Source organism: Desmodus rotundus, chromosome 3 (genome assembly GCF_022682495.2).
Source record: "Desmodus rotundus isolate HL8 chromosome 3, HLdesRot8A.1, whole genome shotgun sequence".
Lineage (NCBI taxonomy): Eukaryota > Metazoa > Chordata > Mammalia > Chiroptera > Phyllostomidae > Desmodus > Desmodus rotundus.
The window spans coordinates 119,993,523-120,019,370 of record NC_071389.1 but is presented as its reverse complement, the minus strand read 5'-3'; the positions used below and the strand labels follow the sequence as shown (position 1 = coordinate 120,019,370).

At 39.3% G+C, this 25,848-nt stretch overlaps 2 protein-coding genes across 2 annotated transcripts in view; both read right to left on the bottom strand.

Moving 5' to 3' along the window:
* Nucleotides 1–291: 291 nt before the first annotated feature.
* Nucleotides 292–1,486, bottom strand: CCER1 (coiled-coil glutamate rich protein 1). The gene is given in 2 exon segments (XM_024563846.2): nt 292–391; nt 393–1,486. Coding segments are annotated over 2 exon segments (1,194 nt in total).
* Nucleotides 1,487–11,576: 10,090 nt separating this feature from the next.
* EPYC (epiphycan) overlaps nt 11,577–25,848 on the bottom strand; it is a 39,455-nt gene continuing 25,183 nt past the window's right edge. Inside the window, exons 4-7 of the mRNA XM_024559278.3 lie at nt 24,424–24,582; nt 23,155–23,357; nt 21,820–21,915; nt 11,577–12,093 (exon numbers count right to left, since the gene is read on the bottom strand). Coding sequence (XP_024415046.3) covers nt 11,923–12,093; nt 21,820–21,915; nt 23,155–23,357; nt 24,424–24,582 — 629 coding nt within the window. The 3' untranslated portion in view covers nt 11,577–11,922. The remainder of the gene's footprint in view (nt 12,094–21,819; nt 21,916–23,154; nt 23,358–24,423; nt 24,583–25,848) is intronic.

Below are 25,848 nucleotides of genomic sequence, written 5' to 3'. Positions count from 1 at the left end.
TTAAAAAGAAAACTTGGATGTCTAGAGGGGAAAACACCAAAAGAAAACATTCAAACTGTAGTAATAAAATATTTGGCCTTTAATCATTTCGAATTAAATTATGTTTGAAAGCTCTCCTTCCTCCACCCGTAGTTATACACAGACACACCAATTTTTTAAATTTTTATCATGGCCAAAGAGGGGTTTTCATGGATACTTTTATTAATGGAACTCACTTTTTAATAGGTTTTTAATAAGTTGCTAATCCATTTTAGCTTCAAATCAGTTCCATTCCATTTCTCATATCCCTTTCTAACAGTTAGTATCCTGTAATATGAGGAGAGCTTCCTGTAGCACTTTAGGAATTATTTGTTTCAGGCTTAAATACGAACAGTTTGTAAAGTTCTCTCTCTTCTTCATCCCCCAGCAGGAATGATAACGGCATATCCAAAGTCAAATGATTCTCTTCTTCTGCCTGCTTATCCTCCTCCAGCCCCTCCTCTTCTATTTCCTCAGCTTCCTCTTCCTCCTCCTCTTCTATTTTCTCCGGTTCCTCCTCCTCCTCCTCTTCCTCCTCCTTTTCTTCCTCCCCTTTATAGTCAGCCTCTTCTATCTCCTCTTCATCCTGGGTTTCTGCCTCTTCATCTTCCTCCTCACTCTCTTCCTCCTTCCCATCACACTCCTCATCACGCTCATCATTTTTCTCCTCTTTTTCCACTAGCTGTGGGGCAAGAGACTGATTTTCCTCCTCAGGGTCAGGAGTAAAGGCCAGAGGATTCTGCCCAAAGCCGTACAAGATGTCAGGCAGCTCTGTGTCTTCCTCACCACCACTGGGGGGCGCATCGTTTTTGCCCTCCTGGGCCTGCTGAGCTCTCAGAGCCTCCTGCTGGCGCTCCAGCTCCTCTTGCTGCCTCATGTCCTCGTAGATTTGGTTCATGATGAACTGGGTGGTGTTGCGGGGCGCCTGCAAGCCAGGCACCCGCATGTCAGGCACCTGCCACTCGCACAGGTTGACGGGCTGCAGCAGCTTGCTCCCATCCACGGGTGGGCTCTTCTTGAAGGGGCGGCGAGGGTGACGGCGCAGGCCACCACCCCTGCGGCCCCACCGCTTCTTCTTGCCAGGTGGCCTCAGCCAGCCCGGGGTCCAGGGCCCATGACAGCAAGAGCAACAGCAAAGGCAGACCGGGTGCAGACCATACATGCGGGTCACTTGCACTGGCCCTGGGGGCTTCTGGTATCCCATTGGAGGTGGGCACCAGGGCCCTCCCCAGCACCCCCAGTGAGAGTACATGGCCCAATAAGGACTTTGGGGTGGTTGGAACCAATGGCCCCAGCGGTGCTGTTGCTTCGGCTGTTTCCTCGGAGGCTCATTCTCGGCCTTGGGACCATAGCGATGCCGTGGCTTGTAAATTGGAGGACCCTTGCGCCTTTGGTGGCAGGAAGACCCAGTGCGAAATGGAGCAGAGGATGCCCAGCCGCTGCCCAAGTTACCGAGAGTCTGGGTCATGGTTCAGGAGCTTCAAGAAGTCTAAGTCGAAACGTCCTAAAAAAACTGTCTTCAAATCTGGCCAGATTCGACAGTCTGAAGAGCCTCGTCACCCCGTGTCTCTCCACACAGCAGCACGTGCCTGCCGCTGAGATCCCGACTGACTTTTCTTTCCAGGGGGACCCCTCTTCTCCGCTCGCTAGCTCACTGGCTCCTCCGTGCTAATCTCCTGTCCTTCGTTGTCTTGCCCAGGCGGGTTGGGTGGGGCTGGCGCTGGATAAAGATGGCGGGGAGGAAGTTACTGACAGCCGCTTCCGGGTAACACACGCACCCAACTCAGCGAAGGCTGGGGCTGGGGAACAGGGAAGCAGGGGTTGTGTGTTACCTCGTTGCTCCCTCTCAGCCTAGGTGCTTCTCTGTCAGCGTACTGTGGGGACTGAGGTGGCGCGGGCAGCAACAGCCTTTAAATACCCGCGGAGGGCCCGCGTGCCCAGCGCGTCCTTGGTTGCCTTGGGCAACAGCCAATCGGCATTGAGGCCGTTCTGGCCGTGTGCGCGGAGGCAGGGTTCTGGCCGGAAGGACGAGGTGCCGGGTGACTGTTCGCAGGGGGCTTGTGACGCAGTTTTGAGGGAGGCGAGTAGGGGCGGTGACTAACTCTGTGTCTCCCCATTAAGGAAAAGCTTGAGGCAGTTTATCTGAACCCTTTGTACGACTGGCAGGCGTGGGGATTTAGAAGATGGCTCTTTGGCAGAACCCGGGGTCGGGGGCAACTGGGCGGGGAGGGGAGCTCAGAGAACTGCGTGCTGATAAATGTACATCCAATCCCTTCGGGGGCAAAGGGGATAAACAGAAAGCTCTTCGAGTCAGAAAACTCGGCGCGCTACTTACCCATGGTCAGTGCCTACCTTCCAACACCCGGGGCCTCCGTTCGTGATACAGGAAACAAGACCGCAAACATTTATCGTTTTGCTTACTGCGCGCCATGGGCTCATAATCGCCATGCCTATCTTGTGAGGTGTGCCTTGTTACCGTATATTTGGTAGCACATATTTGGGAACTGAGAGGTTAATTTGGTCAAGGTCAGGGGGCTAATGAACTTTAGGGCTAGTTTTAAGCCCAGACATGTTTGACCCCAGAGCCCAAGTTCTTAACATTGTTACACTATACTACACACCCACCTTAAATAGGACTCTTGTGATGAGCAAATGAGACCAGTATGAGAGGGCACTTTGCTAATGGTAGTATAGCACGCAAATGTCCGTTGACATATCCCATGGGTTCTTGAAAATAAAAGTATTCCAGCATGTCTTTCCTTTTGTTCCATTATTGGTCAGACAGCACACACATTGGGAGCCTTTAAGGTATTGTGGTTAAGAATATGGGCTTTGGTTTAAGTAGACGTGAACCTACTTGGAATGGCAGAATTTGGCAGATCCATGTCATTATACATTTATCCAAATCAAAGAATGTACAACATCAAGTGCACCCCAGTGGAAACTATAGGCTTTGGGAGACAATAATGTGTCAGTGTGGGTCATTGATTTTCACAAATGTATCATTCTGATGAGGATGTTTATAATGGGAGAGGTGTGTATGAGTAGCGGCAGGGAGTATATAGGAAATCTTTCTGCCCTGTACTCAATTTTGCTGTGAAGAAGCACCAAACAACTGCTACCTAGGCTCGATCCTACAGAAAAGTTTCCCAGAGTATATCCCCCTTTAATACCTTCATGTAGTAAGTGGAATTGTGCAAAATGGAACACTTGCCACTGGGAACGTGAGTCTATACATGCCTCCATTAAATGACAAAGAAGCAAAATGTGGGGAATCCCTGAAGTTTGCAAAGGTCACTTGCAAACTGAGTGAAAACTGAGAACAATATGGGGAAATGCTGAGATCAGGACTCCACCCTTTGCCATGGGACCTATAGATGCCATAGGCTTCCTTCAATTTTATTTGCCCCATGGTTTCCGGAAGACAAGCTTGTGTCACCCAAAGTGCAGAGCACTGACACTTCTGGCGTACAGCGTCCCTTTCTGGATGTACTCTCCCCATGCTCTGCCTAACTCAAAATCGACTGGTGATATTCCAGACTTACTTTCCTACGGACACGTGTGGTATATAATATTGGGTTTTAACTGAGAGCTTTAGAAATTGACCGCATTGCTCTAGTGGAATTCTGATCAGTTTCTTCTTTGTTTTAAAACAGATGAAAACCTGACAGGTAATTGAGGACATATATATATATTTTTTTTATCAGGTGATGTGAACCTTACACAAATAATACTGGCTTTATATACTTTTTTCATGGTACTGTCCAGAAAGTATCTAGCCACATTCTATAAAAAATAGAGACATTTATTGAAGAAGATAAACGATACAAGAAACATTGTACATGAGACAATGACACCTCAGTCCTCTTCAGAGGATGCACCTTGGGACCTCACACAGTTTTCCCAATTGCCATCAGCTGCCCTGTCGTATTTTCCTGAATCTCATCAATGGTCCAAAATCTCTTCCCTTTGAAAGGTGATTTTAGTTTGGGGAAAAGCCAGAAGTCACATGGTGCCAACTCAGGGCTGTTTCTCCAAAATCTCCACATAAGATGTGATGCATGAGCAGGCATGTTGTCATGATGAAGCTGCCAATCATCAGTTGCCAATAGCTGTGGCCCTTCTGATTCATCCAAATAGTTTCCGCTGAGGAATGTTCAAGCTTAATGCAAAATTTGACACAGATTCCTTGCTCTACTCACTCAGTCACTTTAAATGCAGTGGTCACACAATACACATGCTCACTCAATGGCATATACTGCCCCCACTGACTAGTACAGTGAAGATGTCATTGTTGACACATGCATATTCCAGTCCACTTTCTTTGGTTGACAAATTACACCAACTTGAGCAAACTGTTCTCGTTTTATTAACAATGGCTGGAGTTTTTCTGGACAGACCTTGTATCTTTAATTTTCATACTTCTACTAAAAAACATTAATACCCTTCCAGCCAAGATGGTGGCATAGGCAGACATGGCTCTCCTCTTTGCACAAGCACAAATTTACAACTTAAATATAGAACAACCATCACTCAGGAATGTCTGAAATTGAGCTGAATGGAAGTCTGACAACTACAGAATTATAGAGACCACATCCATCCACACTGGCAGGAGGGGCTCTGATGCAGATCAGGCTGGTCCCACACCCATATGGATAAAAATTTCAGGAGGGATATCTTGGGAGCAAGGAGTCCCAGACCAACACCTAGCCCCCCAGCCCACAATTCTAGTGCCAGGAAGAGAAGTCCCTACAACTTCTTGTGGCAAACACCAGTGGGGATTGAGTCAGTGGAAGAAACTGCTGGAGCTCGAAGCAGTTCCTCTTAAAGAACCCACACATGGACTCATCTACTTAGACTCACTCCCTGTGAACTCCAGCACTGGGGTAGCAGCTTTAAAGACACAAGTGGTATACAGAGTGAAACTGAAGTGTGTGGCATCAAGGCGCGCATTGTCTCTTTGATAAACCCTCCCCCCACAGAGTCAGTAAGCTGGTGCCATATCTGAGACTCAGTCAGCCTAATACTATTTGACCTACCTTGGAGATCCCCAGTCTCTCCCCTACCCAACTTACTGGGCCCACCCAAGTTGCTTTTCCATATGAATGGCTGGTCTTGGTTCCTAAGTCCTATCAAACAAGCAACAGCTGGCTTCCGTAAGCCCTAGCAGGAGCCAGATTAGAGTCACAGCTTGGCTTCACCTGGGAATCTCTAAGCCCAGCATAAGTAGCAGCTCTCTCAGATTGCTTTATAGCTCACACAGGGTGCCTTGGGAAAAACACAGATGAGGCTGACCTGGGAAACCCCAGGACCAGTGTACCCAGTGGACAGATACAGACCATGTCACAGCACCACCGCCTTGCTCCTGCACAGCTGATCCTCCACAAAGGGTGGAGGTGAGGGGTCACAGCCAATCCTTGCAGCTGATGGACCTGGGTAAATCCCTCCTATTGATCTGCCAACAGCAACCAAGACTCAAATACAAGAGGAGGGTGTACTCAGCCCACAAAGGGCATACCTTGTATACCTAGCTTGGGTGATATGGGAGGCTGTGCCACTGTACCCTACAGAACACCTATTACATTAGGCAACACTACCAACACACAGTCAGAGCAGCTCTACCTAATACATAGAAACAAACACAGGGAGGCTGCCAAAATGAGGAGACAAAGAAACATGGCCCAAATGAAAGAACAGAACAAAACTCCAGGAAAAGAGCTAAATGAAATGGAGATAAGCAATCTATCAGATGCAGAGTTCAAAATACTGTTTATAAAGATGCTCAAGAATCTTTATAAACAGTGACAACCTCAGCAGTGTAAAAAAGATCCAGTCAGAAACAAAGGATGCACTAATTGAAATAAAGAACAATCTACAGGGAAACAACAGGAGAGAGGGTGAAAGCCAAGAATCAAATCAATGATTTGGAGCATAAGGAAGCAAAAAGCAACCAAGCAGAACAAGAAGAAGAAAAAATAATCCAAAAAAACAAGGATAGCAGAAGCATCCTCTGGGACAATTTTAAGAGGTCCAACATTTGCCTCATAGGGATGTCAGAAGAAAAAGAGAAAGGGCAAGAATTTGGAATTCTATCTGAAAAAAATAGTGAAAGAAAGCTTCCCAATTTGTTGAAGGAAATAGACATGCAAGTTCAAGGAAGCCCAGAGTGCCAATTATGATGGATGCAAAGACACCCACTCCAAGACACATCATTATTGAAAGGCCAAAGGTTAAACAGATAGAGAGACTCTTGAAAGCAAGAGAGAAGAAGTTTGTTACTGTAAGGTTGAGAGATGGTAGGGGAAAGGGTGAGAATGAGTGAAGAGGTAAGAGGATTAAGAAGTACAAATAGTTTCAGAACAGCCATGGGGATGTAACGTACAGTATAGGAAATGGAGTAGTTAAAGAACTTACACACATGACCCATGGACATAAACAATAGCGGGACCATTGCCTGAGAAAGTAGGGGGTGCTCAGTTGAGGGGGGCAAAGGAGGGCAAAGGGCAACTATAATAGCATAATCAATAAAATATAATTTAAAAAATTAATGCAGTATTGTCTTTCCCTGCTCTTCCTCTTTGTAAGAGAAGCAGCAAATTGCAATTTTTCACTTCTAGCTTTTGAACATATTGGCATTATAATGCAAATTGTTCATTACTGGTTAATCCTCCAAAAAAATTAGCACCAGAACCTGTCAAACACACCCTTCAGTATCACAATTAAGGAATTTTTAAGACATTTTAATTGAATCATTCTTTAAATACTGAAAAATAAAAAAGTGGTCTGATTCAACATTAAAATACAACACACTTACATTTTTATATATGGTATTAGTTTTCTATTGTTTCATTAAAAAATTCCCACAGTCTTAGTGACTTAAAACAATATCCATTAGTTATATCAGACTTTCCAAGTGTCATGGGTGCAGCAAGAGCTTAATCGTGTCCTTTGCTCAGGGTCTCACCAGCTGTGATCAAGTCATTTGGCAACTTGGGTTCTCATCCTGGGGCTCAATGTGGGAAAATCTGCTTCCAACATTATTTACGGCAGAAGGTTGTGTATGGCAGAATTTGCTTCCTTGTGGCTGAATAACTGAGAGTCCTGCTTTTAGCTGTGTATTGGTTGAAGGATGCCTTCAGGTTTAAGGCTACCACATGACCTAAGGAACAATAGCAGTCCCCAGAGGCTGCCCACTGATCCTTGACAACAGCTTCCTCAATATGGCTGCTTACTCCATCAAGGCAGCAAAAACGGCCTCCCTAGAGCGTTCTAGCACAATAAATACAAACACACATGTGTTTATCATAACCATAGGCTTGACATTGTGACATCCATCACCTTTGCCATATCCTATTGGTTAGAAGCAAGGCACATGTCCTACCAGCACTCAGAGAGAGAGGATTAAACAAAGGGATGAACACCAAGAGGCTGGAAATAATTGGGATTCAATTTAGACTCTGTTTGCCATAAATCAAGTAAATTTAGCAAAATATGTACTTCATATTAACTATTTTATTTCGCAGACTTTAATGACATTGTTGCATTTGAAATTCTGCTAAGTGTCACATGATTTTGCCGTGCTTTATGTTATGCAGAACATTAGGTTGTTAAGTTGAAAACACCCCGTGATCTTGGTGTTCGTTTTTGTGTATTTAGGTGACTTGAATGAATTCAAACACTTGATGGCAGTAGTAACTCATTCAAAATTCAGTCAGCAGGAGTCCCTATGCAAAACCAACTGAGAAGATAGACACTTTGTTTTTATACTTGATTAATCATGCCATATTTAAACTATTCCAGGTTGCCAATATGAATTGTTAGTTATTCCAGTTCAGTGGATTTGGGTATATTTATAAAATTTTAACATTTTTCAGTTTTTCAATTGGCTTTTGGAAAGCAAGCCTCAACTAATTAAATTTGTAAATAAAAAGTTTCAGAGAGAAGTTAGATGTGCCTGATATATTTAGTCAGAGAAATGAAGTACAACAAATGTTTTTAGATTCATCTTAGTAAGCAATGCACTGCTGTAGGATAATATATAATTTAGACACTCTCAAAGACTTATCTTTTTCCACCCTGAAGATATTCACCCATAGCAGTGATTTCCAACCTTTTTTCCAACCTTTTTCACCTCATGGCACACATAAACTAATTGCTAAAATTTTGCAGCACATCAAAAAGTATATTTTTTGCCGATCCACCAAAAACAAATAAAACAAAAAACTTACATATAATTTTGATTCATTCACACCAGATGTCTATTGTTGTACTGGCTGTTGTCTTTTTTTTATTTTACAACATAAAGGAAAAGAAATCAGTGCCCCTGACTAAGTAGTCAGGTATTGCATGTTTTAAAAATCTTGCAGCACACTCCTATGCCACTTGGCTGCATGCTGATTGAAAATCTCTGGGCTATAGTGATTGTAACCAAAAGTGCAGGTGCCATCTATTGGTCACAGAAGCTAAGCGCAAGGTATTAACTTTTTCAGGCTTCTCAAAAGTGAGATAAAGGGATTTAAAATTACTCCTTCTGTTTTCTTGATAATTTAGGAAGCTGTAGGGGTAGTTTCCAAATTAGTGAAGTGTGTTATGCATCAGGAAGTATCACTGTGGTATTTTTAAAAATTTATAAACCCTCATATTACTTAAGCAAATTGTTAAAGTTAACTTTGTAACGTGATAACTACAAAGACAATGTTGCCACAGATTTGAAAAGAAGTAAGGATGTGACTTTTATACTCATAATTGTGTGTACATATCATTCATTATTATTCTTTAAAAATATAAGTAATTCTACAAAGCTCTGGATTTTCAGAGGATTAATACAACATACTGTACTCATGTCATCTGAAGAACATATGTATTCAGTAATAATTATTTAGGAATTTTAACATGGAAATGTTTGCTTGTAGATAGTTTTAAAGTACACTATATTATGGGGCAATAGAATGAAGTGTTCTCCCCCCATGGGAAATAACCCACAATATTTAGAGAAAATAAATGTGTGTAGCAAATAGACAGAGAAATAAAGTTATGTTATTTAAGAAAAAAAACTACATTTAATGAGGGGTCAGTTTTAGAATTACAGATTTCAATTAAGAATGTGAGACACTTGAAATGGTACTTTCAATAAGATAGATTTAGGAGACAGTCCGACACTTCTGGCCAAAGTGGAGGTGAAAGTAGACACACTATGCCTCCTCGCACAACCAGAAGAAGGACAACGATAAATTTAAAAATAAAAAAACAACCAGAACTGACAGAAAAACGAACTGTATGGAAGTCTGACAATGAAGGAGTTAAAGGAGAAACATTCATCCAGACAGGTAGAAGGGGCGGAGATGGGCAGCTGGATGGAGAGGACTTGGGGTAAGGTGGTGGCTGGTGGACTGGGTGGTCCAACATTCATGTGCAGATAAGCTGGGAGGAACAACTTGGGAGTGAGACAGACTGCACAACCCAGAGTTTCAGTGCCGGGAAATAAAGCCTCAAACCTCTGACTCAAAACATCTGTGGGGACTGAGGGGACAGTGGGAGAAACTCCCAGCCTCACAGGAGAGTTTGTTGGAGAGACCCACAGGGTCCTAGAATGTACACAGGCCCACCTACATGGGAATCAGCACCAGAAGGGCCCACTTTGATTGTGGGTAGCAGGGGAAGTGACTGAGAACCGGCAGAGAGCAGAGCAAGAGGCATTGTTCCCTCTCAGAGGCCTCCCCAACATACAGAAGCACAACATAGCAATGTGGGTTGCCCTGCCCTCTAAGACTCTGCCCCTTACTACCTAACAGGTGTGCTGAGACCAAAAAAAAAAAAAAAAAAAAAAGGCCCATATGAAAGAACAGATCAAAGCTCCAGGAAAAATACAACTAAGTGATGAAGAGATAGCCAACCTATCAAGATGCACAGTTCAAAACACTGGTTATCAAGATGCTCACAGAAATGGTTGAGAATGGACAAAAAATAGGGGAAAAAATGAAGGCTATAAAAAGTGAGATAAAGGAAAATGTACAGAGAACCAACAGTGAAGTAAAATGTACAGAGAACCAACAGTGAAGGGAAGGAAACCAGGACTCAAAGCAACGGTTTGGACCAGAAGGAAGAAATAAACATCCAACCAGAACAGAATGAAAAAACAAGAATTCAAAAAAATGAGGAGAGACTTAGGAATCTCCAGGACAACTTTAAATATTTCAGCATCTGACTCATAGGGGTACCAGAAGGAGAAGAGGAAGAGCAAGAACTTGAAAACTTAATTGGACAAATAATGAAGGAGAACTTCCCCAATCTGGCAAAGGAAATAGACTTCCAGGAAGTCCAGGAAGCTCAGAGAGTCCCAAAGAGGTTAGACCCAAGGAAACACACTCCAAGGCACATCATAATTACATTATCCAATGATAAAAATAAGGAGAGAATCTTAAAAGCAGCAAGAGCAAAGGAGACAGTTACCTACAAAGGAGTGCCCATAAGACTGTCAGCTGATATCTCAAAAGAAAACTTGCAGGCAAGAAGGGGCTGAAAAGAAGTATTTGAAGTCATGAAAGGCAAGGACCTACAGCCAAGATTACTCTATCCAGCAAAGCTATCATGTAGAATGGAAGGGCAGATAAAGTGCTTCCCACATAAGGGCAAGGTAAAGGAGTTCATCATCACCAAGTCTGTATTATATGAAATGTTAAAGGGACTTATCTAAGAAAAAGAAGATGATCAAATTATGATAGCTTGATCATTTTGATTTGTAAATACTAACAAATCAAATGTATATACACGCAACAGGCTGATATGTGATTTTCAGAATCAGTAGAGTTGTATGTGTTGATAAGGAAAAACCTCTAAGAAATATTTTTAAGTGAAACAAGAATGGTTCAGAGTAGCGATCATCTTTCACACTTAAAAATCCATGTTTCAGTGGACAGATGCATTCATAGTGGTGATATGTGTACACATGTCATACATAAGTATGTATATTTGTATAAAAAGATGTAAATTATTTATGTGAAAGATTTTGTTGTTCATGGAAAACTTCATAAAGATTTGCGGGAAACAATTGACTAGTTATTTCTAGGAAGTGGACTTGTGGTTCGCAGCTGGAAAGAAAATCACCTTTCATTTTATATTCTTTGTTTTCTTTCAGTTTTTAACCATAAGCCTGCACTCTGATCATAAATTTCAGAAAAATCAACTTTCCCTAGAAGGCTTTCTTAACTTCTTCCTTAGTATGGTTATTATATCATCATCTATATTTTCCATTTTTATAGATCATTGTTTTTCACATGCACAGACATACACCAAGTAACTTAGTTTAGCAAAGGTCTAAAATGAGTTGACAGGTCTGTAAGATGATAAAATATTGTTATTTCAAAATGGAAGCTCTGTGTATTATTCTTATGATAACTTGCATGTTGTAATTATAATAAATATTTTCACACATGACCATCATAATTTTTAAATACTTTTATTATTTTCTTCATTTTCTTTAATGAATTTGGAAATAGAAACATGCTTTAGTGAAAAAAAAAGAAATAGAAAAGTTTAATTGAAAACATCTAAATCTTGGTAATAAACCTAAAGTGTTCATCTTTAATTTTTATTCCTTATATGCTTAATTTGAAATTACAGAAGATATAAATCCCTAAAACTTGCAAATTATAGGTGATTTATAGGAATATCTATGAAACATTTTCTGTCATTTGTTTTTGCACTTTCTGTACATCTTTTGGATTATTCCTGACTCATGTAGTGTTTTCTGAGATTACTTAAGTGCCATTATATTTTAAAACTTTCAGTTGCATTTTATGTAATGATATAAATGTGCAAGTGTTGTCACGCTCAGCTTTGTTTGTGAGGAGAGCAGTAAGAACTGTTTTGTTGTAGCTGTCCTCACAACGATGATTGCTGTCTGTTTTAGACGAGACTCCCAATAGGCAAACGGGGTAGGCATATATACGCTTGCGGAGTTTTGCTGAGATTGATAGGGTTTCCGTCCAATCGTATATCTTCTAGTGCCTTGCGAATATAAGTCAAATTTTTAACATTGCAGAAGGTATCTTCATGCATCTCTAGAATGTTGTTATTCTAGAAAAGATGAAAATAAGTTATAAGACAAGACATAATGTATGGTTAGTACTGATTAACAGTGCTTTTGCTTCACCCCATTTTTATTTTTTGTCACTTCCCTCATCAAAAAATAGACATTATGTGATTATAATATATTAAGTGCTCTTTAGGCATTGGGGATAAGTCAATTAACAAAATAGATATGCGTTTGCCCTTATAGAGCTAATATTTCATTAATGGGAATATAAAATATGGAAGTGAACAGACAAATTTACAGAAAAAAATGTGATTTCCAAGCTGATTAGAACTATGAAGAAAGGATGGTGACTGTGAAAAGTTATCTTAAGGGACAGCAGTGGAGCTCAGACAGAATAACAGAAGGCGTGGGCATTGAAAGCACCACGGTGAGAGTAACCCCGGCAGCGAGAACAGCAAGTTCAAATTCTCAATAGTTAGTATAGGATGTTCAAGAATGGGTTATACTCAACATGACTGAAGTGAAGTTTGGGAGAGAGTGAGCAAATATCAGGAAGATAGTAGGCCCAGAACTAGATTTTTAAAAAATACCTTTATTGAATGTATTTCACAAACCATAAAATTCACAGATTTTAAGTGTGTAGTCTAGTGGTTTTTAATATGTTTACAGAGTTGGATGTAAGTATCTCCAAACTTTAATTTCAGGACATTTTAAACATCCCCTTAAGAACCTTCATAGCTATTAACAATTACTTCCCCTTTCCATTACCTCTAGCTCTGCTGAATTCTAAATGAAATCATATATCATCATTTGTGACTGGTTTCTTTCCCTATGAATTGCATTTTTAAGGTCCATACATGTTGTAGCATGAATCAGTACTTTTTAAAAATTGCTCAGTGATTTTCTCTTATATGGATACACTATCTTTTTGTTTATCTATTCATCAGTTAATGGGAATTTGGACTGTTTCCCCTTTTTGGCTCTGCTAAATAATGCTTCAGTAAATATTTGTATACAAAGTTGGTGTGGACATATGGTTTCACTTTTCTTGGCAATATACCTAGGAGTTGAATTGCTGGGTTATATGCTATAGTAACTCTATTTTAACATTCTGAGGAACTGTTAAACTGTTTTCCAAAGTAGCTGTACCATTTTACACTCCTATCAACAATGTATGAGAGTTCCAATTTTCTCCACATGCTAAGCAGCACTTGTGATTGTCTCTTTATTTTAGACAACCAAGTGGACGTGATGTGGTGTCCCATTGTGGTTTAATTCATTCTTCACGTACAAGGTAGGCAAAAGTAAGTGACAGTTGTGAGCACAGAAACAGAGTTTATTCTTTCATAATCATTTCTGAATTGTTGTATTATTTACTTGTATTACAACTATAAACCTAGATTTGCTCACCCCTCTTTAGATATTGATTTTTTCTATCAATTAATATTTTGTGCTGATTTTGTAACCTGCCACATTCATTAGTTCAAGGAGTTTAGTGGATTCTTCATGACTTTGTATATAAAATATTTGTATTGATAGATCAATTTAGTGAGTATTTTCATCTTAATATAGTCTTTCAACCCACAAATATGGGAATATCTTTTCTTTATTTATAGCTTTTTTTCTCCAGCTATGTTGAGGTGTAAATGACAAATAAACTTATACATATTTAAGCTGTGTAGACTAATGTTTTATATATGTATATATTGTGAAATAACTGCCACAATCAAGATAACTCACATTTCTATCAACTCACATAATTACCTTTTATGTGGGTATGTGGTGAGAACACAAGATCTCTCAACAAATTTCGAGTATATAACACAGTAATATTAACTATAGTCACTATGCTGTACATATCCAGAAATTATTCCCCTGAATAACTGATTTTATACTTTGTCAACATCTCACCATATCTCCCACCCTCTAGTCCCTACGCCACCCATCTACTCTCAGCTTCTATGAGTGTGACTTCTTTAGATTCCACATGCGAGATCATAACAACATATGTCTTCAGTGTCTGGCTGATTTCACTCAGCATAATGTTCTCCAAGTTCATCCACATCCTTGCCAAGGGCAGGATTTCCTTATTTTAAGGCCTTTTAAATTATATTTTTATTATATTACATTGTGTACACATACCACAAGCTTGTTTATTCATTCATGCCCTGACAGACACTGGAGCCGTTCCTGTCTCTTGGCCACTGTGAGCAGCGCTGCCCGGACATGGGAGTGACGGTACCTCTTCAAGAAACTGCCTTCATGTCCCTTAGATACATAGGATTGTTGGATCATATGATAGCTCTGTTTTCAACTTTTCAAAGAACCTCTGTGCCGTTTTCATAATGACTACATCACTTTATATTCCTACCAACAGTGTACAAGGGTTCCCTTTTCTCCATGTCCTTGCCAGCACTTACCTTTTTGGTCTTTTTTATATTAGCCATTCTAAAAGTGTGAGGTGATGTATCCTGTGGTTTTGGTTTGCACTTGCCTGGGAACTTCTGCTGTGGAGCACCTTTACGTGTACCAGTTGGCCATCTGTGTATCTTCTTTAGAGAAATGTCTATTCAGGCCCTTGCCAACCTTTTAATCGGATTATTATTTTTTCCCTATTGATTGTTTGAGTTCTGTATATTTAGATATTAACCCATTATGAAATGAATGGTTTGCAAATATTACCTGCAAGTTGTTTCTTTTTAATTTAATTTCTGAATTTCAAGATCGTTCACTTCTTGTGCATACATATACAATTAACATTTGTGTATTAAAATTGTAACTTGCTGCATTGCTAAAGTCATTTATGAGATTTCCTCTTTGACTTATTTCTTAAAGAAAATGTTGTTTAATATTAATATACTTGTGAATTTCCCAATTTTTCTTTGTTATTGACCTCTATTCTCATTTCATTGTCATCAGAAAAATAATTTGTATAATTGTAATTACTTTTGATTTGCTGAGTCCTGTTTTGTTGCTTCATATATGGTCTATCCTGGGAGATGTGGTTTATCCTTGTACACCTGAGAAAAAATCATATATTGCTGTTGTTGGGTGGACTGTTTCACAAATGACTGTTAGGTTTAGTTGGTTAATAGTGTTATTCAAGCCTTTTTTTTCCTAGTTGATCTTATGGCTAGTTGCTCTATCCATTAAAAAAGTGGAGTATTGGAGTATCCAACTATTATTGTTAAACTTTCTATTTCTCCCTTTAATTCTGACCATTTATTCTTCACACATTTTCAGGCTCTGTTGTTAGGTGCATATATATTTATAAGCGTTATATCTTCCTGATGGATTGGCTCTCTTATCATTACAAAATACCCATTAGTCCTAATTCAGATTTAGCGCCTATGCATTGTACTGTTCCTTTGATAGATAATAGATTCATGTTGTTTCTAATAACTGGGTCTCACATTTAAAGACTTATCATGTTGCGGTAACTGTATGATCCACTTTATAAACAAAAACTGAGATGCAAGGGGGTTTAGATGTTTGTTTAATTATTAAATTGTGTTGGAAGTAGAATTTTAGCTCAGGGAATCTGTTTTTTCCAGACCTATCATTAATTTTTTTTAATTATATATTTTATTTTTAGACAGAGGGGAAGGCAGGGAGAGAGAGGGAAAGAAAGATCAATGTGTGGTTGCCTTTTGCGCACCCCCTACTGGGGACCTGGCCTGCAACCCAGGCATGTGCCTGACTGGGAATTGAACCTGCTACCCTGTGGTTCGCAGGCCAGTGCTCAATTCACTGAGCCACAACAGCCAGGGCCCACAGCTATCATTCTTGATTAGTATGCTATATATTGGCAAACATTTTTCAAATGAACCAAATTGGGATTTTTACATGAGCATTAAAACTAAATATAAATTGAAGACAATGGAAATAAGAAATAGCTTTATGCTAGATATTGATGAGGTGGTTGTGAAAGAAGTATTTTAAATGGTGCACTTAATACCTTCTTAAAGCTTAAAAATAAGAAAGGTAAAGCTAACTACTTTTTAATTTTTTTATTTTTCAATTACAATTGGCATACAATATTATAGTAGTTTCAGATGTATAACCTAGTGATTAGACATTTATATGACTTGTGAAGTGATCACCCCGATAAACTGACACCATACATACTTTTTATGTTACTATTGACCATATGCCCTGTGCTATATTTTATGACCTCATTATTATTCTAGAATTACCAATTTGTGCTGTTAATCCCTTCACCTTTTTTTGGCCATCCCCCATCCCTCTCCCATCTGGAAAAAATCAAAATGTCTCTGCCTCTATGAGCCTGTTTCTGTTCTGCTTGTTAATTTATGTTGTTTTGTAGATTCCACATATAAGTGAATACGGCGTTTTTCCTTCTCTGCCTGACTTACTGCACCCCACACAGTACCCTCTAGTTCCATCCATGCTGTTGTAGATGGCGAGATTTCCTTTTTAATAGCAGAGTCATATTTTGTTCTATATACACACCACTTCTTTATCCATTCATCTATTGATGTACTTAGATTGCTTCAATATCTTGGGTATTATAAATAATGCTCCAATGAACATATGGATACATATGTCTTTTTGACTTCGTGTTTGGGTTTCTTCAGCTAAATACCCAGAGGTAGAATCACTGTGTCCTTCTTTGTCTTTTGTTATAGCCTTCATTTTAAGTCTGTTTTGTCTGGTATAAGTATTGCTGCCCCAGATTTTATTTTGTTTCCATTTTCATGAAACATTTTTTTCCATCTCTTTATTTTCAGTTGCTGTGTGTCTTTCAGTCTGAAGTGAGTCTCTTGTAGACAGTATATGTAAGAGTTTTGTTTTGTTATCTATTCAGCCTCCCTATGTGTTTTTAATATTACAGATGTCCCCCATATTTCTCCCTTTGCTCCCCTCTACCCAGCCCCCCACCAGCCTTCACCACATTGTTGTCTGTGTCCATGGGCTATGCATATATGTTCTTTGGCCAATCTTTTCTAGTCACCTCCACTTGCCTCCCTTCTGAGATCTGTCAGTCTGTTCCATGTATCCATGCTTCTGGTCCTATTTTGTTCAACAGATTATTGTATTCTTTGATTCCACATATAAGCAAGATTGTATGGTATTTTTCTTTCTCTGACTGGCTTATTCTGATTAACATAACCTCCAGGCTCATCCATGCTGTTACAAAGGGTAAGAGTAATTGTCTTTTATAGCCACATAGTATTGCATTGTGTAAATGTACCTTATCTTTTTTTATACACTCATCTATTAATAGGCACTTGAGCTGTTTCTGGATCTTGGTTACTGTAAATAAAGCTGCTATGAAAATAGGGGTGCATATATTTTTTCTTATGGGTGTTTCAGGATTCTTAATATATATTCCCAGAAGTGGTATTACTGGGTCAAACAGCAGTTTCACTTTTTATTTTTTTGAGAAAACTCCATCCTGTTTTCCACAGTGGCTACACCAGTCTACATTCCCACCAACAGTGCACCAACGCTCCCTTTTCTCCACATCCTTGCCAGCACTTATTTGTTGATTTACTGATGATAGCTATGCTGGCAGGTGTAAGGTGATATGTCATTGTGGTTTGAATTTGCATTTCTCTGACGATTAGTAATGCTGAACATTTTTTCATATGTATGTTCTCCATTTGTATATGCTCTTCAGAGAAGTGCTTTTTCAGGTCCTTTGCCCATTTTTAAAAATTGGATTATTTGTCTTTCAGGTGCTAAGTTCTTTATATACTTTGGAAATTAACCCTTATCAGATGTATCATTGGTGAATATGTTCTCCCATAGATTGGGTTCCCTTTGCACTTTGTTGATGGTTTCTTTTGCTGTGTGAGGGCATCTGGCTGTGACATCTGTCACCTCATCAATCGTCAGGGTTGATTCAGTTGCTCTGGCTGGCTAAGCAGGTGTCCCTTTTCTTCCTCACTGACCCATGGGCATCCCTCCTGAAGCTGCATGGTTTGTCAAAGATGACCTTCCCAGCTAGAGGAGAGGACTGCTTTTCAGTCAAGGGTATATGAGTAGCTATACCTCCCTGCTAGAACCTCTAAACAAGTTCTCCCTATGTCTTTTGATTGGATCATTTAATCCATTTGCATTTAAAGTAGTTATTGATAGATATGAATTTATTGCCATTTTATTATTCACATTATTTTTTAATTTTTTTCCTTCTTATTAAAGAAGATCATTAAGCATTTATTGTAATTCTAGTTTGGTGGCGATGAACTCCTTTAGTGTTTGTTTGTTTGTTTGTTCTTGTCAGGGAAGGTCTTTATCTATCCTTCAATTCTAAATGATATCTTTGCTGCGTAGCATAATCTTGTCTTTAGGCCCTTGCTTTTCATCACTTTGGATATTTTGTACCAGTCTCTTGTGACCTGCAAAGTTTCTGTTGAGAAATCAGCTGATGGTTTTATGGGAGCTTCCTTTCAGGTAACTAACTGCTTTTCTCTTGCTGCTTTTAAAATTCTCTTTGTCTTTAATCTTTGGTAAATGTATCTTGGTGTGGACCCCTTTGGGTTTATTTTGTTTTGGAGTTTCTTCCTGGTCTGGTATGTCTATTTCCTGTGCCAGGAAAGTTGGAGGTTTCTCTTATTATTTCTGTAAATAGGTTTTCAATTCCCTGCTCTCTCCCTTCTCCTTCCAGTAACACTATGATAGAAATGTTGGTTTGCTTCTGTTGTTACAGAGTCCCCTTAAGCTACACCCATTTTTCTGAATTCTTTTTCCTTTTGGTTGTTATGATTAGGTGTTTTCTGCTACCTTGTCATCCAAATCACTGATTTGACCCTCTATGTAGTCTAATCTACTGTTGATTCCTTCTAATGTATTCTTCATTTCAGTTATTGTGGTCTTCATTTCTGACTGGCCCTTTTTTATGGTTTCTATCTCCATTTTTATGTTTCCTATCTCTTTGTTGAAGCTCTCACTGAGATCATTAATCATCCTTATAACCAGTGTTTTGAAATCTGCATCTGGTAGATTGCTTGTCTCCATTTTTTTTAGTTCTTTTTCTGGAGTTGTTCTGATTTTTCATTTGGAACACGTTTCTTTGTCTTCTCATTTTGGCTGCCTCTCTGTGTTTATTTCTATGTATTAGGTACAGCTGCTATGCTTCCTGGCTTTAGTAGAGTGGCCTTATGTAGTAGGTGTTCTGTAGGGTCCAGTGGCCCAGTATGCCTGGTCACCCAAGCTGGGAGCTCCAGCTGTGCCCCCCATGGGAGCTGTGTGCACCCTCCTTTTTTGTAGGGGAGACTTGATTGCTGTTGGCAGGTCAATGGGAGGAATTTACCCCCTGGTCAATTGGCAGCAAGGACTAGCTGGGACCACAGTGGAGGATTTGCTATGCAAGGGACAACCCCATGGGGCACAACTCACTCAGGAGGACTCTAGTGACCACTGAGTCCACCCCTTAGGAATGTTGTTGTGGAGGTATTTGGGTGGTGCTTCAGCATGGTCTGAAGCTGTCCACCAAGTGCACTGGCCCTAGGGCCTCCTGTAGATCAAGGTCAGCTGCCTCCTGTTCCCTGCCTGGAGCCACCCAACATGAGCTACAAAACAATCTGCAGATGGCAGTTACTTGTATTTGGCTCAGTGGTGCCCAGGAAAGGCCAAGCTGTGAATCAAGCTTGGCTGCTGCTAGTGCCAGGCCTGGGGCCACTGAGCAAGAAGTACAGGGCTTGCTGAGGCCAGATGTTGCTTGCTTAAAAGACTTCAGGGAAATCCACAGCATGAGCCAAGACAGACTATTTGTATGGAAAAGCCACTGGAATCAGCGTGAGGGTCTGTAAGTAAGGTGGGGTAGGATCTTGAGGAATCAACAATATGGGGCAAACAGTGTTAGCCAGGTTGATGGAGACTCAGATATGATGTTCACCTGCTGGCTCTATATGGGGAGGACTCAGCAAAGGAACAGTGGCCTCTGCCAGCACTTTTGTCTGGAAGAAACCTGCCCCTCTGCCCCCACCCTGATGCCAGGCTGTTCAGTTTCTCTGTATGTCCCTGACACCTTTTGAACTGGTACCCCGAGTGCTTGAGCTCAGAGTGAGTGAGCTGGTCAGTGAACAAGTCCATGTGCAGGTCATTTAAGAGGAACACCTGGTACTCCAGAGCCCTCTGTCTCATTCATCCACAACTCCCTTTGATTTTCACAGCTTGAAGTTCTTTGAACTTCTCAGGGCTGGGATGCCTTGCTCCTCAGAGGGGTGACCTCCACAGCCTAGTAATCCCTCCTGATTTTTAACAACCACATGTGGGCGTGGGACCAGCTGGTTCTGCATCTCTGCCCCTCCTACCAGTTTTGATGTGGGTTCTTCTGTGTATCCTTAGTTATAGGACTTCTGTTCAGGTAGATTTCAGGCTGTTCTGAATGATGGTTATTTTGTAGTTTAGTTATAACTTTGATGTGGTTCTGGGAAGATGCAAATACTGCATTTACCTACTCTGTCATATTTATTGAAAGCCCAAAAGGCAATTAGTTTTAAAGAAATCTCATATTGTATACACAAGTACATCATGTTTAACTATAACATCAGAGACCTGGTTACTTTATAGAGTCAATATCATCACAGACAACAGTAAAAAAAAATAATTCGTAATTAGAAAACACATTACAATATTTCTTTGAGGATATCCTTGAAAGTTCTCCTTCCAATCATACATAAGGCAAGAAATCCTCATATGCTGAAAATCACTCCCAGGAAAGAGATGACAAGAGAGAGCCATCCAAAAACAGGATGAGAACTAGAAAGGAAGTAAGGGAGTAAACACTACCAGAAAAACTCTCAAAAGAGTCAGGTATCCAAGACTCAGAGACAGATATGGATAAAAGGATGGAAAGTATATGTTAATAGAATAAAAAAAGACACAGGGGTAAATATTTACAGAATCCACACAGAAAAAGGTAGAAATCAGAGACTTGCTCTCGCATAGGAAAATCACCTTGCCAAAAGATTGTAATATTGCATTATGATATCATTCCTTTGAGCACACAATGGATGTATTATCTACAGAGCAGATGAAATTATTACAGAAAGTTGATTACAGCTGAAGATGAAAAATTATATCCAAAATAAGAATAATTTATCTTTTTTGTTTTAACAGCCATTTTGTTAAAAATTGTTGTTTTAATTGAGCATATTTTAGTATATTTACATGAAATATATTTAGAAATGTTAGATCATAACATTTTTGGAAATATGTTTTCGCTCATTAATATAAAGATAAAAATTTAGCTTAATGGGATTTAAAATAAAGTAAATCTTCAAATATGTCAGTTTATGAAAAACTGCATTTTCGATATCCAGAACAATGGAAGTCTGTCATCACTGAGCAGATAGACTGCCCTAGGATTGAATTCAATTCAATATATAAAACCTAAAGATAAAATCAAAAGGCTAAAATTGACATTTGTTTCCCTAAAAGCTAGAAATCCAGTTGGATTTTTTCTCTTTTTCTCTTCCATTTCTAATCCTTACACACTTTTTCAGCAGCTAGAACTTCTGATATTTTTTTCAAAAGCAGCTTTGTGTGCCAAAAAAATGTATCATGATTTGGCAAATAGCGAAAATAAAAATTAAGGCTATTAGAAACAGGGTCATGAACCTGCAAATACCTCATTGTCAGACTGAGAGAGAGAATGACAGAGAGAAAGGAGGAAAAAAAATATTGTCACTGTGTGTCAGTATGACTTTCAAAAGAGCTTCGTGGTTCTCAATTTTCTCCTGTTTTCCTTTGTTTTCCATGGAGCTGTTGGGCACACCTTGCTAGTAGAAGCTTACCTGGAGATGAAGGGCCCGTAGGTTTTCTGGGAGTGGCAGAGGGATGTGGTCCAAGTTGTTATCAGTGAGGTAGAGGTGATGGAGATCATACATATCCTGGAAACATTCCAAATGTGGGGACTTAATATGAATGAGTGATGCCACAGTTGTATTTTTCATTCCCTGTCCATGCAATTATTTGTAAAATATCACATCCTATTCAGGTCTCATTTAGTAAAGCTGAAGCAGATTAGTTTTCTAAGTTACTAGACAATGCAAACGAATTTGGGAAGAATTGAGGACAAGCAGCTCTCTCTTGATGAACATGAAACATGTTTCTCGATCTCTAGGAAGAAAGTTGCTTTGTCCACTTTAACTGTCTCAGTTTACATAAGTAACTGGCTTCTCATTCTCTATTCTGCAATAGAATTTTGAGGATTTGGGTGAGGCATAGTAAGAATTAGTTTCATGTTGTAAAGATGAAGAAAGAAGAATTTATACCCAAAAGCCTTCTCTTTCTAGCCTGAGTTTGAGGGAAAGGACAGCTGAGCAAAACAGAAAAAGTTTAGACAATAGAGATCCATTCTAGCCAAATACCAGAGGACAAATTGCATAGAGAGACTGGATTTCTGTCATTGCCAGGTTCTAGCTAATGAGGTGCCCTAACTCTCTTGTCCAAGAACGGGTGTCACAAGATGGCCAGTAGAGAGACAGGACTTTCACCATTGCCCGGTGCTAGTGGGTCCCCACGACAACCTCTGGCCACCAAGGAAGTGATGTGACATCCCTTCAAAGAGTATTTTTAATTTATTTGTTCAATGTATATTTAGATCAGCTTGAATGAAGTAAAAATGAGTAAGAAAGCCCCTGGGTTACTGTTCTCAGATTCTACACTGTAATTCCAAGCAAGTCACTCTAGCTCTGAGCTTGCTTACTTCACTTAAAAAGCCAAATTCATAAGATTAACTGAATCTATTGTTCTTATAAAGTAATTTAGAAGCCTTTTATCCTCAAGGCACCTAGCACACCCTGGAAAAGTAGTTATCCTTTTAACCACATTAAGTGCTCTCCTTGAGTGGAGCTTTTGGTAAATACAAACTACCTGCCAACCACCATTTCCAGATAGACACCCACTTCTTACTCCATTTCTGATTTTTGTTCTTGGTGCCTGGCCAGCCTCAAAATGCACTAGAGCACAGGATTTCCTGACAGCATGATAAATAGTGTTATAAAGTTTACTTTAGAAGTTAAAAATCTCATCAAAGTGAATTCCTTTTCAGAAATAAAAACAGCTAGTCATTGACTGCAAATGGAACGGGAAGATGAAAGTCTTTTATATCCAGACCTAAAACTCACTTTAAATGCTTCTTGCTTTATTCCCTTCCTTCCAAGTCTGTTGTTGCTAACGTCAATGAACGTCAATGTGGATGGCAGCTCTGGGAGTTGCCTTATTTTGTTGTCACGCAAAACAAGCTCTCGGAGCTGAGGCAGCTTTTTGAATGCATCTTCATCGATCTCAGATATTAAATTTGATGTCAGATCAATCCTCCTTAAATCACCTAGAAGAAAAAAATGAAATAGTGAAATATTCTTGAAATGTTCTATTCACATAAAAATATGAATGTAAACTTCCTACATACAAGCAAACATTAACATGAATTTAATTAAGAATGACCAGTTAATTCCAGTTACCTTAGAAAAATTTAATTGTTTCCTCTAAATACTTATTCATATTTATGCACCTATACGAAAGTATAACTTTAGAAAAGAAACTGACACATTATATTTAAAGCGACCAGTTTTTCTTCACTACATTCTAAATAAACTTTATTTGGATTTAACTATTTAAAACTTTTTCCTCAATGATGACAGACTGTTGTATTTTCTAGTAGTCAAAGATACATGGGTATTAAAATACAAAGTCATTAAAAAGAAACTTTTAGTGATTAAAACATTTTATGAAGACCAGTACAAGAATTCTTCTCTGTTGACAACAATTATAACATCAGAATTTAGGCTTGCGTTCCTCAATCATAAAGTAATTTTGTGTATTTTAAAAAAGATTTTATTTATTTATTTTTAGACAGAGGGGAAGAGGCGGAGAAAGACAGGGAGAGAAACCTCAATGTATGGTTGCACTCACATGCCCCCCACTGGGAACCTGGCCCTCAACCCAAGGCATGTGCTCTGACTGAGAATTGAACCAGCAACCCTTTGATTCCCAGGCCACACTCAATCCACTGAGCCTCACCAGCCAGGGCAAGTAATTGTGTTTTAATGGGAATCTCTTCAAACAAAAAATCTTAGTAAATACATGACCATGACATTTTACTCTTAATGTGATAACATGATAATAAATTCTAGCCTATAAAATACAGTTACGATTTTCATTCACTTGAAAAGTTTATTTGAAAATATCTACAACTACATAGTTTCATGATGACCTTTAATTATTCATCATTTTTTCTTTTAATTAAAATGAATCTTCAAACAGTTGAAGAAAAAATAATTGATTTATGAGCCATATTTCATATTCAACTATCATGTTCAATACCAACATTTTATAGTACAAAAATTTAAGGACATCTGTAAAGAAGAGAACAACAGTAGTGCCGTCATTCATACTTAGGCTCGCAAAATCATTTCTGTTGATCTTTTTAATTCTGTTAAAGCGGGAATAGAAATAAGCAGTGTTCTTGGGCAGTGGAGGAATAGCATCAAGTTCATGGTCATCACAGTAAACAGTGGTGCTTATACAAGTACACAGAAGGCAGGTTGGAAAATCTGAAAAATAGAAACAAATAATTATAATTAAGTAACAAAAGCAATTTCTAACAATGTGATTAGCAATATTTGTTAAACAAGATTAGAGTCTCATACAGGCAATCCTGGTATATTTCATATTTTCTTACATAGTTTTCTATAAATGGAATACTAGTCAAATATACCAATTAAAGCTCACCCAATAATTAGTATATTTTTTGTAACATTTAAAAATTTTATTTTAAATGACTGAATGGATACTGTACAATGGTTACTTTCATGTGTAGAAATTCTATCCTCAAATGTGAACATTAGTACTGTGTTTTTTATAAGTTTATAGCATCACATGTAATGTTTTTATTAGCTCTGTGATTCCATATTTAAACACCCCACTGAAACAAAATCTGCTTCAAGAAAAATACAGGGTAATAGTCACTGATATTAATTCACTCGGTATATATATTTTTACTCTTTCTGTGTAAATGGCACTAGGCTAGCTAGTGAAATAGTGGTGAGCACAAAGAGACAGCGTTCTGTTTTATGATCTGCTAGTTAAGATGAATGTGAATCACATAAATAAAGGAAACGATGAGTATGTTAAATATCATGAAATATCATCTGAGTATAAAATAGAAAAATCTGATGCAGTTTGAGAGTCACGGTCCTCCAAGAAGATGAACCCTGAATGAAGAGAAGGAGTTGGCTGTACTGGTGAGGGAGGCCCATGCAGGCGGCGGAAGCAGCGCATGCCCAGTTCCTTCACTTGGGAGCGACTAAAAGGCAGTCCATGTCGCCACAGGGCAGGGAGCTTTGGAATGTGTAGGACATAACATGTATGGTCTTATAGGACGTGTTACAGGTGCCGTTCCTTATCCAATGTAGGGACAGGGGTATTTATGTTCTCAGAGTTGCCCGTTGGCTATCACTCGTTTGAAGGTGTAGTGGAAGTCTAGGGGAGGGCCAGCGGGCAAAGTGGAGATGACTTGTCTAGATAAAAGACGATGGTTGCTAGCATAGTCGTGGTAGAAAAGGCAACAGATCCAAAAGGTATTTTTAGGCTGCATTATAACTCGGCATATTAATCTATTTTTCTCCATCGCTCATACACACATACACACCTATCCCTCCTTCACTCCTGGTTCAATGGTCTTGTAGAGGACAGTAGCTTCTAAGGGATACAGATAAGCAACCACCAGAAGGAAAGGAGGGAAGGAGGACAGGGCAGTACTAGGCATTACAAGTGGAGAAAGAGTGTGAGAGAAAAGGAAATAGAAAACGATCAAGGCT